An 18,690-nucleotide genomic window follows, 5' to 3' on the forward strand; every position below is an offset into this window, starting at 1 on the left:
ACTAATCAGTAAAAAGAAATATAAGGACAAAACAAATAAGAGCTTTCGTAGTAGTGTTGATCCACTGCAAAAAAAGAAAAAGAAAAAAATAGTTACAATTGTAAAATAGTAAAAAATGTCTAGGGAAGCACAGGACTAAAGCTCCCCCCCCCCTCATATACCTGACTGCTCAAACAATTCTACCAAAGCAGAATTCAGAGCCTTAAAGTTAAAGTACAAATAATCAGGAACAACCAACTTTTTGTCCGATTCCTTTCCTATACCCCTCCCCCCTCTCACAATAAAATATTTGACATTATTGACTCAGAAAACAATTTCTGACAGTTTTGAGCCAATTGCAAGGCCAACATCAAATAATTTTCCTTTTTAATTAAAAAAACCGTATGTTTAAAAAATGGGCAACTTTTGCATGTTTTACGGCTCTTACCCAAAAGGCTGTGGATCGGAGTTTCGATCGAATTTTTTGGCTGGATTGCAGGGCTGGGTAGCAAAAAGGGCACGGGAGGGGAACTGTCTGGCCTCCAATTACTTTTGACTCTTAAAAAGGGCACTAAAGCTTTCAATTTCCAATCGATTGAGTTCCCTCTGAAGTTTCTACAGCAACTTCTTCCATAAAAAGTGGCCTGGAGAAAAAAATACATGGAAACCACAATGCTCTTTACTAAGAGCATTGTAAATAGCATTTTAAATCATATTTGAAAGCACAGATTTAAAGAATAAATGATATCTTAATTCTTTCTGTGATTATGAAATGATCAAGGAAGCTTATTCGTCAAATAGGGTTGATATTCAATAGAATGTTTAAGCTTGACTTTTTTTACGAACATTCATGGCCACTTAAGAAACTTACCTTTGAAGTTCTGCACACGTCTGTTGTGAGAATCAAAGTATACGGGCTGATAATCTACTATTACATCAAGTCGGTATCTCCACTGCGCGTAAGGTTGACGAATACGGACCTCAACAGGAACAGACGAATTCTCTTTTGCTACAAGAAAGTTTGATCATCATTGTATGCTTGAACTTGCATGAGACGTAAAGATGCTTACGTTCAATATATAAAGCAAGGTTAATTTATACGTGACCCGTGACAATGGGCATACAGACAGATTCTCCCATGCACTGAGAGTGCATGGGAGACCTTTCACTTTTAAAGGTAATACAATGACTCGAGCACATCAATGAGGAATTGAACAATTGGCAAGTTTTTATCCTGAGCGGAATGAGTAACTCATATTCCTTCCTTTACCGCTGCATTTCTGTTATCCTTTACCGCTGCACAGGATGGCTGGCCCCCAGCCCCCCCCCCATTGCACTTCCTGGCTGAAGGGCCACGAAACGGAGATCAACACCGCCGGTTTGGACCTTAAGGGTCTAGTGCCGTCACCCTTACACTTACTTACATATCTGTTTGGTACTAGCATTTAAGAAAACAAAATTACACTCGATCTTAGAAAAATTTCGAAATGAATGTGCAAAGTTTCATGAAATAGTACTATTAATCACTAACCGGCTACAGCAGTTAGAACTGTTGCCCTTGCACTTCCATACATGTTCTCCTCAACGGCTTCAAAACGACCTTGAATGTCAATCTTGTGTCTTTCGTCGTCCGATCTCACCAAAACATATTCTCCTTTTCCATTGAATGTATAAGTCAGGTTGTCGAAAGTAAAAAAATGCGGATCACCGAAAACAGCAGCTGAAATAAAAGTTCATAGTTATTGAAACCAAAAATCAATCGGTTGAATTCACTCTAAAGAGTAAATTTACCCCAAATACCCCTGTCCGGAAGGAAGACTTTACAGCTAAATGTATAATTTAATTTATTTCCCGTATTTGTAAAAAGTTGTGTATGTCACAAGTTACATGGTTAAAAGGACTTTGGGCTTCGGGGTGAGCAAATGACAAATGATAACCAATATTTGTAGAACATCCGCTGGTGTAGCCTACCGATTTGAAAAGGCTATTTTGCTATTTATTATCTGTCTCAGAATATTATTTTAATCTAGTGGTTGTCTATCTACTTTTGGCACATAAACCATTCATTTTTTTTCCAAATAATAAAAATATTTGTTTTATCTGTTCACTAGCTAATTTGAGGTTATTTGTAGTATGTTTCCTTTATGCTCGGATGCTCTATTCTTTGTAGTATGTTAATTTAATAAAAAGGAAAATTTTCCGATATGAAAGTAAAGAGATATATTTTGTTCCTATTAGCTTGCTAAACCTAAACTTCTCATTCCAAGGAAGTATGACATTGTTCCAATTTAACATTTAGTGAGTTTCGACAAATCATCCTGATGTTGGAAGGAAACCTCCTCCAGAGCAATTTTTGTGCGAAGAGAGGACCCACTAAAGTTATTTAAACCATTCAGCAACTATTTGGGTAACTTTGAAGAATGTTTTTTTTTTCCTCTACTGGAAAATAAAAAATGACTACTTATTAGAGACTATATAATTTGAGAACGCCTGCTGGCTAAAAAAGAAGAATATACGTGTTTCTTTTAGATCCCTAAAATGAATTAGTGTTCCAAGATAAGCATTTTGATTCTTTCTTTCATGAACCCCCTGTCAAAAATTGTAATGATAAAACACAAACATTCTAGCCATTGTTCGGGTGTGCGACGCACTAAATGAGAGTATTAAAAGTCAAAATGTATCAGTAGAAAACCAACCTGACAAATGTTTCAAAACCAATGCGATTAGACTAAGATAATATTAATTATGCTCTTGATGAAGAAACTCATAGGACAAACAATAAAATATAGACATAATCATAGACATTAATAATACCAAAACGGAGCAAAGGAAACAAATGAAGTCATGAAGTGGGTAAAATGAACCTTGCTTAGCCCACCACTAAACCAATTTATGCATGTAAATAACGGTTTCTGTTTAGTTCTTTATTTTTAGCTGGGGCCTTATGAGATAATGAGAAGGCTCAAGTTAAGGGGTTCTTAAGAATACACAATTATATTTTGTGTTTATATTGCGGAAGCTCAATTGACAGAAATATTTTAAGAGGATTAGCAAAAAAAGACCGGTAAGCTTGAGCAGGAAACTAAAAAATCTATTGAGCAATTTAAAAGTGGCAAAATTGCGTCACACTTTAGTTAGAATGAGAGTTATGGATGCAACATGAGACGCTGATTTTCCAAACTGATTGTGATAATAAGAGGAATTGAGGTACTTATCTGTTATAGCGCCTATGTATATAGAAACAAAGTAGAACCGGTTTTAATTTAGTTTGCGATCTTCGTTGAAAGAGAATAGTGTCTGACCATGGATGTTAAAATGAAAATTTGAGATTTGCCAAAGACTGAAGAAAAGGCGATTAGGTTTTTCCATGACGAGGGGCTGTTGCCCAAAACGAAACAGTGCGTCAATGGACAAAACATGGCTTTATACTCTTTGATAAAAATCCTCGTTGGAGCTGTACAAGTTGGGCATTTCAGAAACAAACCGGTTTGCGTGTCAATACGTGGTTTGCTCACAGTAGATTCTTAATGACATCAATGCGTTCTGAGCAGCCTGCATTCTATAAGTTTCTTCTGTAGTTTTCATAATTTTGTTAATAAAATATTATATTTTCATCATATTTTGTGATGTTTCATCAGGAATGAGCGTCAAAGAAACAGGTTCAGCTTAGTTTCTGTATACATAGGCGCTATAATAAATAAGTACCGGAATTGATGCTCATTGACGTCTAATGTGATATCATCCGAGCTAATCCGTCCTTAGTTTTAGAGTATATATTCAGTGTTTGATCTAATATACATAGCTGAATATAATAGTACCAAGAGACTAGGCTTAACTCGATAAAGTTAATTTTAGACATGAAAACGGTTTGTGTCGTACCCCCCCCCCTACAGATATATGAACCCCCACAACCTGACTCACACAAGAAAAACTTTTTTTGTGAAAGTTTTCTAGAAATTAGTTTTTTCAAGACAATATACAAAGGGAAAGGTATTTATCAAACTCTACGGGTCAATTCTTGCCCTCCAATTGGCATACCTTAAAAATACAGAGACTGGAAGATCTTATGCTAATTGGGGTTTGCTTATAATAAATACCATGGGATTTAACAAACGGCAAAATAGAATCAAACCCAAAATAAAATTTTTCATATTTGTTGATATCGCTATATAAAAAATAAAATTCACAAGAAATATTATAGAATAGTTTATCTTGTACACAAAATCATAATTAAAGCAATAATCACCTACTCTCTTCCTTGCCTGTTTTATTAATAAAAAGATTGAAAAAGCAATCATCTATCAAGCACCGTTTTAAGTTTGAATCATTTTAAGACTCTATTTCTGCCTGTCTTAACTGTTGATACCCAGGAACCGAGCTGCGCTCAGTAAGGCAAATTTTAGACATACAAATCGTGTCAGATGCTCCCTAAGAAAATCCCCCCGTGACATTGCGTACCTCCCATACCCTGATTCACACAAGAAAAAACCTGTTTGATTAATTTTCTTATATCTAGTTTTGTTTCAAACAAAGATATAAAGGGGAACGTATCATTCACTCTCCAGGGACCAATTGTGAATTCAATTTGTTTGGGTTCTTCTCTTGGTCTTATCACGTTTGATAGTTCAGGTGGTTCCAAACAATCATCCTTTTAATTCTCATCGCTATCTTTTTCAATTCTCATCGCTTTTTTTCATTCTCATCGCTATCAAGTTTTGATTCTTCCTGTCGTTAATCTTTTCATCCCATTTTCTTGCTTCTTCATTTTCGATTTTCATTACTTCAGACAATTGGCCAGTGTCCTTTGCTTTAGCTGCCCTTATTGATCTAGTCTTACATGATGGTCCAGGTTGTAGATTTGTTAATTTTTAAGGTGGTGGGACAAAAATTAATTTTTCTTCCAACGAATCATCATTTATAACACTTGTAAATTTTCATTTTTTTGGTCTTGTCTCATTTGATGCAGGCTATTGATTTTCACTGATTGTGAATTTGATGCCAAGCCCTTTGATTTAGCTGCTCTTATTGGTCTAGTCTTACATGATAGTCCAAGTTGTAGATTTGTTAATTGTTCAGGTCGTGGAACAAAAACTTCTTTTTCTTCCAACGAATTATCATTTATGACACTTGGAAATTTTCTTTCCTCCAACAAATTATCAATTATAACACTTTGTCCTTTGGGTCTACCTCTAGATACGTTTTTCATACTGATATGTCTATTCATACTGTGTCTTTTCAAAGATATTTAACTATTGAAGCATCCTTGGTACAATATGTACAAATATTTTAGCAATTAACAGTTTTTTGCTATTGAAGCAATTTAATGTAAACTTCTCCATGTATGAAAATCATAAATTTTTCTACATAAGTGTGACAAGTGTGACAACGTCATTGCAATACTGATGTACACAAAAATGATGTCACTGACATGAATGTGTTTTCCAAAATTAAGGCTCTTAACGAATTTTCTAAGAAATCTGACCTATCTAGGTCGCTATTAGGCCAGAATTTCCTGGGGTACAAATTTTTCGGAAAAAATATGGAGCACTTTTCAAGAAAAAATAAAAACATAAATAAATACACAATTAATGCTCGTTTATGAAGATAGTATATATATATATATATATATATATATATATATATATATATATATATATATATATATATATATATATATATATATATATATATATATATATATATATATATATATATATATATATATATATATATATATATATATATATATATATATATATATATATATATATATATATATATATATATATATATATATATATATATATATATATATATATATATATATATATATATATATATATATATATATATATATATATATATATATATATATATATATATATATACTCTATTGTGATATTTTATCAAAAGAGTTACAACAAATACATATGAAAAGGCCCATATGGAGGAGAATACTTTAATTGAAAATATAGAAGAAAGAATTTTGAAAAAATTCAATATTAAAATAAATGATTATGATAAAAAATTTCCTTTCTTGTATTGGACGGTAAAATTTCATAAAAATCCACCAAAACCACGTTTTATTGCTGGGGCAGCGAGGTGTCCAACCGGAATTGCGGCCACTGACCTATCTTTAATTTTAGGAGAATTAGACATAAATTTAAAGCATATTGCTCCGGAATTCAAAATTTTTCTAACTTTAACCCATATTGGAGTATTAGTAATCCATTACAAGTGGTATATTCTTTGGCTGTTGATTCAGCTAAAAGAGTCGATTCATTTGACTTTACTACTCTGTACACAAATTTGTCACTTAATTTAGTATTCGAAAAATTGAAAATGGTCATAAAGAAATTTTTTCTTTTGTCTAATATCGGATTTTTTGAAAATTGATACTTTTAATAAAAAAGCCCGATGGACGAATTTCTTTAGAAGTACTATTAATTGAAGATGTTATAGCTTGGATATGGTATGTGATTTATTGGAATTTGTTCTATTTAATACTTTTATAAGATTTAATGGTAATTTATATAAACAAACTGTTGACATTACTATGGGTGGGAATGCGAGTCCATTCATAGCGGACTTGTTTTTAAGTCAATTAGAATACGAATATATGATAAATAAAAATAGCCCAAGCAATGTAAAATATAACCTTTCAAATAATAAAAGATATCTGGACAATCTCTTAGTAATAAATTGTGCAGAGTTTATTGAGATTTAAAAGAATATTTATCCACAAGAGTTAATTCTGGAGCCCAGCTATGGGACAGGACACTCTGACCATTTCTTAGATTTAAATATTAATATTTCAGATAATAATAAATTAGTTTTTACAATATATAATAAAACGGATGATTTTAATTTTGAAGTAATTAATTTTCCATTCCTTGAAAGTAATATACATTCAAATATTACTTATTCAGCTTATTATTCCCAATTATTTAGGTATGCAAAAATTTGCAGTAATTAGACAGATTTTAAAAATAGATTTAAAAACCTTAGCGAAAAACTGATCTTAAGAGGTTTTTCTGCCAAAAAAATTAGTTGGCAACTTAAAAAATTTAGTTTTATGTATCATGAACTTTTAGGTAAATATAAAAAAAAACTATAAGGAAATACTGAATTATATTTTAATATGATTTCTCTTTCGCTTTTGTTTTTTGGAATTTTGAATTTGTAGATTGTTTTCAAACAAGCTTGAAGAACTTTAAATCTGTAATTGGTTCCGTATACCAATAAAAGACTTTGTTTTATAACTTACATCTGGACCAATCTTTATTTGTTCCAGAATGGTCTGTGCTCAGTGACCTCTGGGATTTCATTAAGGAAAGAATAAAACTCATTTTGTATGTAATTTTGAATAGCTTTACTAGTATGCATGTATTTCACAAGTTTTACCTGACATAGGGACACCATAAAGATCTTATGGTAGAGGCTCCACTGTGCTGGGTAAAGAAAGTAAAGCCTCGAAACCCGTTAAGGCAGGTGGTATTTCTTCTGATGAGCCCTAATGGAAGGTTCTACTTGGAAATATTTTGCTAGATTTAAGGTGCTTTTGTTTGTAAATTTACAACGACTTATATTAAATAAAGCAAGTCAAGTCAAATTTATTGATGACGAATTTGTATGGATATGGACATTTCTATTTGGTTGATGGTTCGGTTATACTATTTGGTCCTACGTAGTTGGATAGATGAGTAAGGTCAAAACCTCGTTTAAGTGCACATTTGTCTCAATTGCTGGATTAGGATGAAAGTCTTTTTTTTTTTCTTGCCATGTAATTACATCTAAAATATTATACTACTAACTAAACTACTAACAACTCATCGCAGCACCAAGCCGCCTGAGGCCAACACAGCTACGCACGCTCCTCCTTCACCCCAATCTATTCAAAGCCTCCTTTTTTACACCCGCCCACGAAGTTCCCATTTCCTTTAAATCTTTTTTTATGACGTCCTCCCACCCCAGACGGGGACGACCTGCTTTCTGTTTAGCCCTTGATGGTTGGCCAAAAAGAACAATCTTCGGCAATCTGTCATCCTTCATCCGAACAACATGCCCTAACCACCTCAACCTTTCTTTCATTATAGACCTAGAAAGCGGGATTGAACCACATTTTTCGTATAGCCTATTGTTTGAAATACGGTCAGTCAGCCGGGTACCCAGAACAATCCTTAAGCAATTTCTCTGGAAAACATCTAGCAAATCTTCATCCGCTTTTCGGAGCGTCCATGCTTCAGAGCCATATTTGACCACTGTCATCACTGTAGCTTCTAAGATTCTAATCTTGGTTTGCAGACTTATCTTCCTATTCTTCCAGACTTTTTTAACTGTGAAAAAACACCCTGAGCCTTGGCTATTCAATTTCAACATCTCCACTGCTCCCACCGTCCTTACTTTTAATACTACCAAACTAAGTAAAACTGTCCACTTGATTAATCTTTTCGTTACCCCGCTTCACCGTTTCATCTTCACTTATTCCTAGCATTAGTGACTTGGTCTTCCTAACATTAATTTTCAAACCAATACTAGCACCCTGAGCTCGCAAAACCTCTAAGACTTCATTCATTTTGCTCACACTTTCATCTAGGATGCATAAATCATCAGCATAATCCAGGTCCAGGAGGCTGTTTCCTCCCCATTTGATTCTGTGGTCTCCCATTGTCTTTCTTTTGCTCCTTAAGACAAAGTCCATCAAAATAATCCATATAAAGGGGGATAGAACACAACCCTGCTTAACTCCTGATTTAATACAAAACCAGCTGCTAACCTCATTTCCTACCTTAACCGCAGCAGTGTTACTCTCGTACATAGCACTAATCACTTTAATGTATATGTCTGGTATACCATACAAGGATAAAACCTTTACTAAAGCTCCTCTATCAACAGAATCGAACGCTTGCTCATAATCTATAAAACTGAGGACCAAAGGTGTTTGAAAACTTAGGCACTTCTCAATTATTAACCTAAGAGTGAAAATTTGGTCAACACATCCTCTACCTTTTCTAAAACCGCACTGCTCTTCTCTTAAAACTTTGTCTACGGCTTGTCTCAGTCTAAAAAGTATCATATTACTAAGCAATTTGCTACCTACAGAGACCAGACTAATGCTTCGATAATTACCACACTCACTTTTATCACCTTTCTTATAAAGTGGCTTAATTAAAGTTTTCCTCATATATATATATATATATATATATATATATATATATATATATATATATATATATATATATATATATATATATATATATATATATATATATATATATATATATATATATATATATATATATATATATATATATATATATATATATATATATATATATATATATATATATATATATATATATATATATATATATATTTATATATTTATATATATATATGTATTAATAAATATTCTATTATTGATCATTTAAAGATATAAGATACGGGTGCATTTCTAAAGTGTAACACAATTAACCCTAGAAAGGTGAGCTTCCCAAAAAGTTACGTAGATGGTAAGCTTTCGTAAAAATTACTACTTGCAGAAACATTGACTTTTAAAACTCATCACTTAAGTATATTTTAAAAGTAAGTGGGAATTATCAAAAACAGATCTTCAGATAATGTTTTACACAGCACAAAAGGTTGCTTTCATTTCTTGGAGTCACATAGTGTGCATGACTTCGCACGGTGTTCACCGTAGAACGGCTTTTTGCAGTGGTTGCAAAAATTGGTAGTCATTCGGCGAATGCGCGTTGGGCAGAGGCTGCAGGTCGTTCTTCTCCCTTCCACAGACGTTCCTGAATTTATTTCACCTGTCACCTCCTTTGTTTGACTGATATCGAGTCTGATCGAGCACTGCAAAGTGGGGGTTTCTAAGCGAGTGGTCATATGCGGCTGGGTCAACTCTTTGAACAGAACATTCATGAAATCTTTTCATGAAAGTGGTCTTCCACCAGATGTGGAAATATTAAAGGAGTGTATGACATAACTGTTGATACACACGATGTTGATCAGCCCAAAAAACATGCACATGGACCACCTGTTCGTCTTCCGAATCGCTGACATTGAATTACAAATTTGGTCAAATGTGTCTACACCGCCTTTGGTGTTATTGTAGTACTCAATAATCTCAGGCTTCTTGCTTGGATACGTGATACTGGTACCCTCATGGCAAGTTGACAGAAGCAGGACCATTTTTGATGGCTTAGGAAGATAAGACACTAGAGTCAGCTCCCGATCTAAACAGAAGATTGAGGATCCTCAGATTCTCCCTTGGCTTAAAGCAGCTCTTCTGGAATGTCTTTCTTTTGTATTTTCGTACTGCACCAACTGTAGTCAGTTGATATTGTCACTTCAGTAGTTCTGCTGCAAATAGATTCGATGTAAACAAGTTGTCAGTCTTGACATTTCTATTTGTCAGTGTGAAAAATTTTTCCTGCTCATTGTTAAATCAGAAAATAGCCAAATTCCGCATTTTCATGTGCTATTTCCTCACGAAATTTGCTACGAAGCTTGTCAACAACGTTAAAAAACTGATCTAACCTCATTGTCCGAAGAAGCTTACTAATTACGAAGTTTTGATAAAAAAAATCCCTTTTCCTGAAATAGGTGAAAAAGTTACGTAGATGGTAAGCTTTCGTAAATTTTACAACTCACCCTTAATATCTCTCCAACCGGTTCAGATAATAAAACCTCGGTGAAACCACAAGACCCGGATAATCATGATATTAGCATATCAGGGACGTGGTTCCGTGTAATGCATCCGTTTCCATGGCAACCGTTAAAAAGTGTTTTTGCGTCGTAAAATTTACAAAAGCTTACCCTTCTAGGGTTAAGAAACTTAAATATTCTGAGTGAAGTAAATTTACCTGCTCCTGGGGGCTGATACCCAACACAATCCTGTGAAGCTCTGCGTTCAAACCTGTAATATGCACATCCGTCAGAACTTGCATCTTGCCAAAGACAGCAAGTGTAGAATGGCAATTTATCGTGGTACCAGTGCGAAAGACTGGGAACCTTGGACTGCTCATTCCAAGGAACAAGGCCCAAATTATGCACTCGACTTGGATTTCCGCCCCACATATTGTCAGATGTCATCATAAGCTTCCCTTCTACGTCATAGCAGCATTGCTGACCTGCTCCGTCAATACTAAAATCAAAAATCAGTTCAGAACTGCATGTTATGGGAGAAACAAGAAGTGGTCATTAGTTTGATATTGGAATGGAAAGTCGTCATTAATTATACTCCAAAAGGAGCGCCTTAGCTACGCTTCGAGTTAAACTGAGATAGACCTGTGCAATTGCCTCGATTGACCAAAACAACACCAGTTGACGTTTGTTTCGCTTGGATTGACACCAAACTAAATAATGAGCAGTTGTGACATAATAGTGACCAGATTATTGGATAACATAGTGGATGGAAATTATGATCGTGAGAAATATAGAAGGTAATATATAGCGCTTACTAGGGGCCAGAACCGTCAAGAGAAGCCCAAACTCAAGAAAAGAGGATTGCAATAGCTGGTATGTATCATTTAACACACAGTGCCCTCAATTAATAGCCAGTTATAACATTTGGCTGATAACTTTCAAACGGGGAGAATTGGTACATTTGTCTAAAATTTGCTGTCAATAACCAGGTATTGGAATATTGTAGTTTCAGGTCATAAGACTGAATGTGAGAAAACAACATTGAAAGTTTAAAAAATGAAGAACACAAGTTTTACTTTTGAAGAACTACAGGTTATAAGAAAAAAAGTGTATACTTGATTGCATAAAGGTCTTACTGTTAAAGTGCCGAGTTTAGAACAAAGGAAATACTTTGTATTTCTCATGCTTTTATGGTCCCGAAGGAAAATGGTTCTTCATCATTTATGCTAAATTTTAAAAAAGCGTTAAATACGACCATTTTAAAATGGGAAGTGTACAATCTACTGTTTAATTAATGACAAAAAATTGTTACCTGGCCTCTGTAGACCTTATCGATTTATATTATTCATGCCTTGTTGATTTCATGATCATATACGGTTTTGTTCTGAAATATGTTGTTGCTATGCTTACACATTTTTGCCAAATGGGTTATCAATACCCTGAGGGTTCTAATGAAACTCTTTAAACCCGCTTCTCAGTTCTCCCAACTCTGACAAAGGGGTTATTTATCAGTTGTTTACATGGATGACTTACTCATTCTGGAAAGGTTACTTTTAGAATGTCAATACAACTTACGAAACAGTGAAATTACTTCAGAGTTGGGGTTTGTGATTCACCCGGAAAAGTCAGCTCTTATTTCAAGTCAATAAATATAATTTCTGGGATTTCTGTTAGATTCATGATCAATGCGTATTTTCTTGTCGGAAAGAAAATTAAAAAAGTCTAAGATTTGGTTTCAAAGTTTACTAGTTTAGGATTGACTACGATTAGAGAATCGGCCGAAACTCTATGCGTTCTTGTTTCAACATTTCCAGCAGTGGATACTGATCGAAGAGCGAATCTTGGCTCTCGGAGCCCCGAGTTTTAAATTCTTGCTCGATATCACTCTCGGAGCCCTGAAATTAATTCTAGGAACGCGAGATCTAGCTCTCGGAGACCAAAAATAGGTTTTAGAACCAACAGAACTGGCTCGGCGTGCCCCATGAAAATCCATGACCAAAGACATGACAGAAAGCGGAAGGCTTCTCCAGAAAAGCCCAAAGGCAAAAGAAAAAAAAGCACGTCAAATGACGGTATATTTAACAAGGTTTCTGAAGAACGTTCTGGTAAGAAGGAGGGAGTCCAAGACCCATTAAAAACTGGCCAAAATGTAAACATAGCTTTTTCTGAGGCTCTGGAAATAGGGAAGCTAAAGGATTTATTTGAGCGCCACCCTAGGTCTACGAATACCAATGAAATTGTTGTTCCCAACGCGTACCTCCGGGACCTGGGGGGCTGTCTTGACACCAAAGTTTTCGTTATCTCAACTTTGAACTATTTTTATCAAAACAAATTAAGACATTTGGGCTACTTTTTCATCACAGGCTAAACAGAGGAATGCTAACTCCCTTCATGTGCAGCGAACTATTGTTCACTCAACCTTTTGTATTTTAGAGGTAGCAAATAAGATTCTTCAGCTTGGAAATCGTGACATTAAAGAAAAGGTCGTCAAAAACCTAACAGATACAGTTCACATGCTTAGCCTCACCGTTTATGATCTCCGTCTTAAAAGACATCTTGCGTTGAAATTCAAGTGAGTTCAGATCCCAAGGTAGCATTAGCTTTATGCGCTCCTGAAGCCAAAGTGACGAAAGTCTTCCAATCACTTGGAAGACCAAAAAACGTGCAAGGGGGCCAACTGTTATTGCCGCTGACAGAACGAGCCCCCTTGTCCAAACTATCGCAGAAATTAGGGTCCTTGTTTTACCGAAAAGCAAAGTTGTGGAAACTTCGAGTACTAAAACACTCACTGGGTGATTTTGGGGCCAAGCACACTTTAACATCCGATGTAAGTTCGGAACTGCAAGCGGTGATTGGATATTGCCAATCATACTTCTAAAAAAATTGACTAAATCAGTTGACACACATTTGTGTAGTGATGCACGGAAACTAGGCTAGGTACTTGTGGAGGAAAATTCCATGAAAACAGCCACAGATAAATGGTCTTCAGAAGAAAAGTGATTTTACATCAACGCCTTAGAAATAAAAGCTGTTTAACTGGGATTAAAAAGTTTGCCCACCATAGCAAAGGCATGCATGTTCGGCTGCGTTCAGAAAATGCAACCCTAGTGGCATACAAAAATAAAAAGAGATCAAAATCTGAGTTTAGTAGTTATTTTTCAAATAAGGTCTGACAGCTGGTATTGCAGGGTAAAGGGTGGATATCTGCAGAATATTTGCCTGAAGTGGCTTAATATCACTGATAAAGGATCACAAAAATTTGATAATGAAAGGAATGGGAATTGGATTCTGGAATATTTAAAATTTGAACTCTGTGGTATCTCAGTGGATAGACATTGATTTGTGGTCAACCAATTAAAATTTTCAAATTAAACCATTTGCTTCTTGGAAAGCAGATCTGGAATATTCTTTTGTAGATGAATTTTTAATGAGTTGGAAGCCTCATTTCTTTTTACGCATCTCCCCCTCTTTGGCTTGATTCTCAAGTACCTTCAGAAGGTAGAAAGAGATCAAGTAACTAATATTTTGATATTTCGAAACTGGACCACACGAGTCCATTATCTTTTACTATTAAGGCTTTTAGTATGAATTCCCAAACTTCTACCAGGTGATATTTCTACTTTGTCTCTCCCTAAAAAAACTGACCTTGCACCATCCATTGTTCAAAGCCTTATGTCTAGAAGCGTGTGTCGTCTCTGGAAAGGTTTTTTCCACCAAGGAAATTGTCCTTCCATATTCGATATCATCATGGATGGATGGTAAGATTCGACTAAGAACGGGGTTCACATTAAAAAGGGATCGACTTTTGTGGAAGAAACGGGATCCATCCCCTGGAGGCAACTCTCCTGGAGACCAGTATATACCAAGGTACCATTTTGCGTACGCCCCCGTACCAAACAGGTTTTTCTGGTAGGTAAACATGTCATTACACTCTTTGCCAAGAGATTAAACCAGTATTGTCTATAACTTAATTTACGTTGGTTAAACTTCCGATGGTTAAGAAAGCGTAACAGGTAATTAAAGTATGAGAAATGGGATGCTATAATTAGAATGATTTTAAGTTGAAACATTGTGACGTAAAAATAACTCTGTGATTTGCTTGCGTGTATAGGAATTCCCGTGCTTTGTTCGTGATTTTATTTGTTTTTATTATCTGTAGTTTTTATATAATTTAATAGAGCTTTAATCGGGTTGAAAGGATCTGTTGCCTAGGTCTGTGTGCTGTTGCTTCAGTAGCTGGTCATTAAAACGAAATTTTTGAGTTATAACATAAGTTGATGGAGATATAATTTTTTCTTAAATGTTTTTGATATTATCTGTTTACTCATTCCGTGTGTTTTTTCTTTACTTGATGGTCATTAAAAACGAAATTTTTGTGTTAAATAAGTAGTTTTTGTATCTTTTAAAAGAGCTTTACTGGGATTGAGAGACTCAGTTGCCTAATTCCGTGTGATTTTTCTTTACTTGTTGGTCATTAAAAAAGAAATTTTTTTGTTAAATAAGTAGTTTTTGTATCTTTTAAAAGAGCTTTACGGGGATTGAGAGACTCAGTTGCCTAATTCCGTGTGATTTTTCTTTACTTGATGGTCATTAAAAACTAAATTTTTGTGTTATATAAGTAGTTTTTGTATCTTTTAAAAGAGCTGTACTGGGATTGAGAGACTCAGTTGCCGGATTCAATGTGATTTTTCTTTACTTGGTTTTCATTTGTTTTATATCTTAAAAGATCTTTTCAGTGTTTGAGAAACTCAGTTGCATAGTTCCGTGTGATTTTTCTTTACTTGATGGTCATTAAAAAAGAAATTTTTATGTTAAATAAGTAGTTTTGTATCTTTTAAAAGAGCGTTAAGGGGTTTGAGAGACTCAGGTGCCTGATTCCGTGTGATTTTTCTTTACTTGGGGGTCAATAAAAATGAAATTTTTGTGTTAAATAAGTAGTTTTTTTATATTTTAAAATAGATATACAGTGATTGAGAGACTCAGTTGCCGGATTCCATGTGGTTTTTCTTTATTTTATGTTAATTAAAAACTAAATTTTTTTGTTAATTTATTATTTTTTGTATAATTTAAAAGAGCTTTACAGGGTTTGAGAGACTCAGTTTCCTTATTCCGTGTGGTTTTCCTTTACTTGGTAGTCATTAAAAAGGAAATTTTTTTCTTAAATAAGTAGTTTTTGTATCTTTTAAAAGAGCTTTACGGGGATTGAGAGACTCAGTTGCCGGATTCCGTGTGGTTTTTCTTTACTTGATGGTCATTAAAAACGAAATTTTTGTGTTAAATAAGTAGTTTTTTTATGTGTTAAATAAGTAGTTTTTGTATCTTTTAAAAGTACTTTACGGGGATTGAGATACTCAGTTGCCTAATTCCGTGTGGTTTTTCTTTACTTGATGTTCATTTAAACGAAATTTTTGCGTATAATTATTATTTTTTGCATCTTTAAAAGACCTTGAAAGGGTCCGAGAGATTCAGGTGCCGGATTCTGTGCGAGTTTTTTTTAATTGAGGGGCATTAAAACGGAATTAGCGTGGTAAAAATGTAGTTTTTGTATATTTAAAAAGTCAATTTATGGGATTGTGAGTCGCAGTGGCCTTTGTTATCGGTGAGGGCCTGTTCGGGTGGTTAAAGTCATAAGAAAGATTTTGGATTATGAGTTAGTTTTTGGATCAAAATAAAGATCTGAGCAGGACTTGAAAGAAACAGTTGACTCTTAACGTGTGGTTTTTCGATTCATGATTTGAATTATAATAGAACATTGGTCTTTTAACTAGTAGAGTATTTATATTTTAAAAGATATTTACGGGGATTGAGAGACTCAGTTACCGGATTCCGTGTTGTTTTTCTTTTCTTGTTGGTAATTAAAAACTAAATTTTTTGTGTTAAATAAGTAGTTTTTGTATCTTTTAAAAGAGCTTTACGGGGAATGAGAGACTCAGGTTTACCTTGTCATAGTTACATTTTCATGATTTTTCAAAGTTCATTTTGAATTTCTTTATTTGAAATGCAAGAGTTGGAATATTTCAGTAGTTTTTGATTGTGGTTTACATTGTCACAGTTACAATTTGTTGATTTTTCAAAGTTCTTTTTGAATTTCTTTCGCTGAAATGCAAGAGTTGGAATATTTCACCATTGTTTGTTTGTGGTTTACCTTGTAACAACAACATGTTATTGATATTTAATTTATAATTCTGAATTTCTATCTTATTTATAGAATAATTTATCTAAATAAGTTGATATGTGTGACGTATTACATTGCCTATGTTAAATTTTCTTGATTTTTCAAAGTTCATTTTGAATTTCTTTTGCTGAATTGCAAGAGTTGGAATACCTCAGTAGTGTTGGGTTGTTATTTACCTGGTCGAAGATACATTTTCTTTAAATAACAAAGTACATATTTTAATTCTTACGATGAATTTCAATAGTTTTAATATTTCAGTAGTGAGTGTATTCGGTTCAAATTGTCAATGTTAAATACTAATGATTTTTCAAAGTTTATTTCGAATTTTTTTCGTTGAAATCCAAGATTTGGAATATTTCAGTAGTGTTTGGTTGTGGTTTACCTTGTCACAGTTACATTTTCTTGATTTTTCAAAGTTCATTTTGAATTTCTTTCGCTGAAATGCAAGAGTTGGAATATTTCAGTAGTGTTTGGTTGTGGTTTACCTTGTCACAGTTACATTTTCTTGATTTTTCAAAGTTCATTTTGAATTTCTTTCGTTGAAATGCAAGAGTTGGAATATTTCAGTAGTGTTTGGTTGTGGTTTACCTTGTCACAGTTACATTTTCTTGATTTTTCAAAGTTCATTTTGAATTTCTTTCGTTGAAATGCAAGAGTTGGAATATTTCAGTAGTGTTTGGTCATGTTTTAACATGTCACTGTTAAATTTTTATGTTTTTTTAATGTTCATTTTGATTTTCTATCGCCTTAAAGAAATATTAGATAACTTTCTGTAGTCGTTGAGTGCCTTTTTCCATTTCTCAGTTTCAGGTTCTTGTGTTTTCTAAGTACTGATATTTTATATTTCGTTTTAGTTCACGAGTTGGCTTCTTTCAGTTATGTTTGGTTGTTTTTTACCTTGTCACAGTTACATTCTCTTGATTTTTAAAAGTTCATTTTGTATTTATTTCATTGAAATGAAAGAGTTGGAATGTTTTAGTCGAGGTTGGTTGTGGTTTACCTTTTAACATTTACATTTTCTTGATTTTTCAAAGTTCATTTTGAATTTATTTAGTTGAAATTGTCGTGGTGTACTATTTATTTTTGGCTCTGTTGGTGGCTTACTTGGAAAATTTTCATTTTACTTTTTTTTAAAATTTTATTTTATATTTAATTAATATTTATTGATCTTTTTTTACTATTAATTATTTTGGTTTTTTTGGTTTAAATTTAATATGGACATGTTACTATATTTTTAATTTTTAATTTTTAAATTATTTAGATGAAATGCAAGAGTTGGAATATTTCAGTAGTGTTTGGTTGTGGTTTACCTTGTCACAGTTACATTTTCTTGATTTTTCAAAGTTCATTTTGAATTTCTTTCGTTGAAATGCAAGAGTTGGAATATTTCAGTAGTGTTTGGTTGTGGTTTACCTTGTCACAGTTACATTTTCTTGATTTTTCAAAGTTCTTTTGAATTTCAAAATGAACTTTGAGTTGTCGTTTGCCATGTCACAGTTACATTTTCATAATTTTTCAAAGTTCATTTTGAATTTCTTTCGTTGAAATGCAAGATTTGGAGTGTTTCATTAGTGTTCGGTTATAATTTACATGGTCATAGTCCAATTTGCTATTTTTTTCAAAGTTTATTTAGAATTTCTTTCGTTGAAATGCAAGAGTTGGAATATTTCAGTAGTGTTTGGTTGTGGTTTACCTTGTCACAGTTACATTTTCTTGATTTTTCAAAGTTCATTTTGAATTTCTTTCGTTGAAATGCAAGAGTTGGAATATTTCAGTAGTGTTTGGTTGTGGTTTACCTTGTCACAGTTACATTTTCTTGATTTTTCAAAGTTCATTTTGAATTTCTTTCGTTGAAATGCAAGAGTTGGAATATTTCAGTAGTGTTG

At 33.6% G+C, this 18,690-nt stretch overlaps 1 protein-coding gene across 2 annotated transcripts in view; it reads right to left on the reverse strand.

The window, feature by feature from the left end:
- The window catches only part of mesh (sushi domain containing 2 mesh), a 94,459-nt gene that overhangs the window by 26,102 nt on the left and 49,667 nt on the right, over window positions 1–18,690 (reverse strand). For both annotated transcript variants that reach the window (XM_089099462.1, XM_089099461.1), the window contains exons 10-12: window positions 10,848–11,128; window positions 1,511–1,699; window positions 851–988 (exon numbers count right to left, since the gene is read on the reverse strand). In XM_089099462.1, the coding sequence (XP_088955588.1) occupies window positions 851–988; window positions 1,511–1,699; window positions 10,848–11,128 (608 nt within the window). The remainder of the gene's footprint in view (window positions 1–850; window positions 989–1,510; window positions 1,700–10,847; window positions 11,129–18,690) is intronic.

Source organism: Artemia sp. Qi Xiang Cuo, chromosome 13 (assembly GCF_049724085.1).
Source record: "Artemia sp. Qi Xiang Cuo chromosome 13, ASM4972408v1, whole genome shotgun sequence".
Taxonomy (NCBI): Eukaryota; Metazoa; Arthropoda; class Branchiopoda; order Anostraca; family Artemiidae; genus Artemia; species Artemia sp. Qi Xiang Cuo.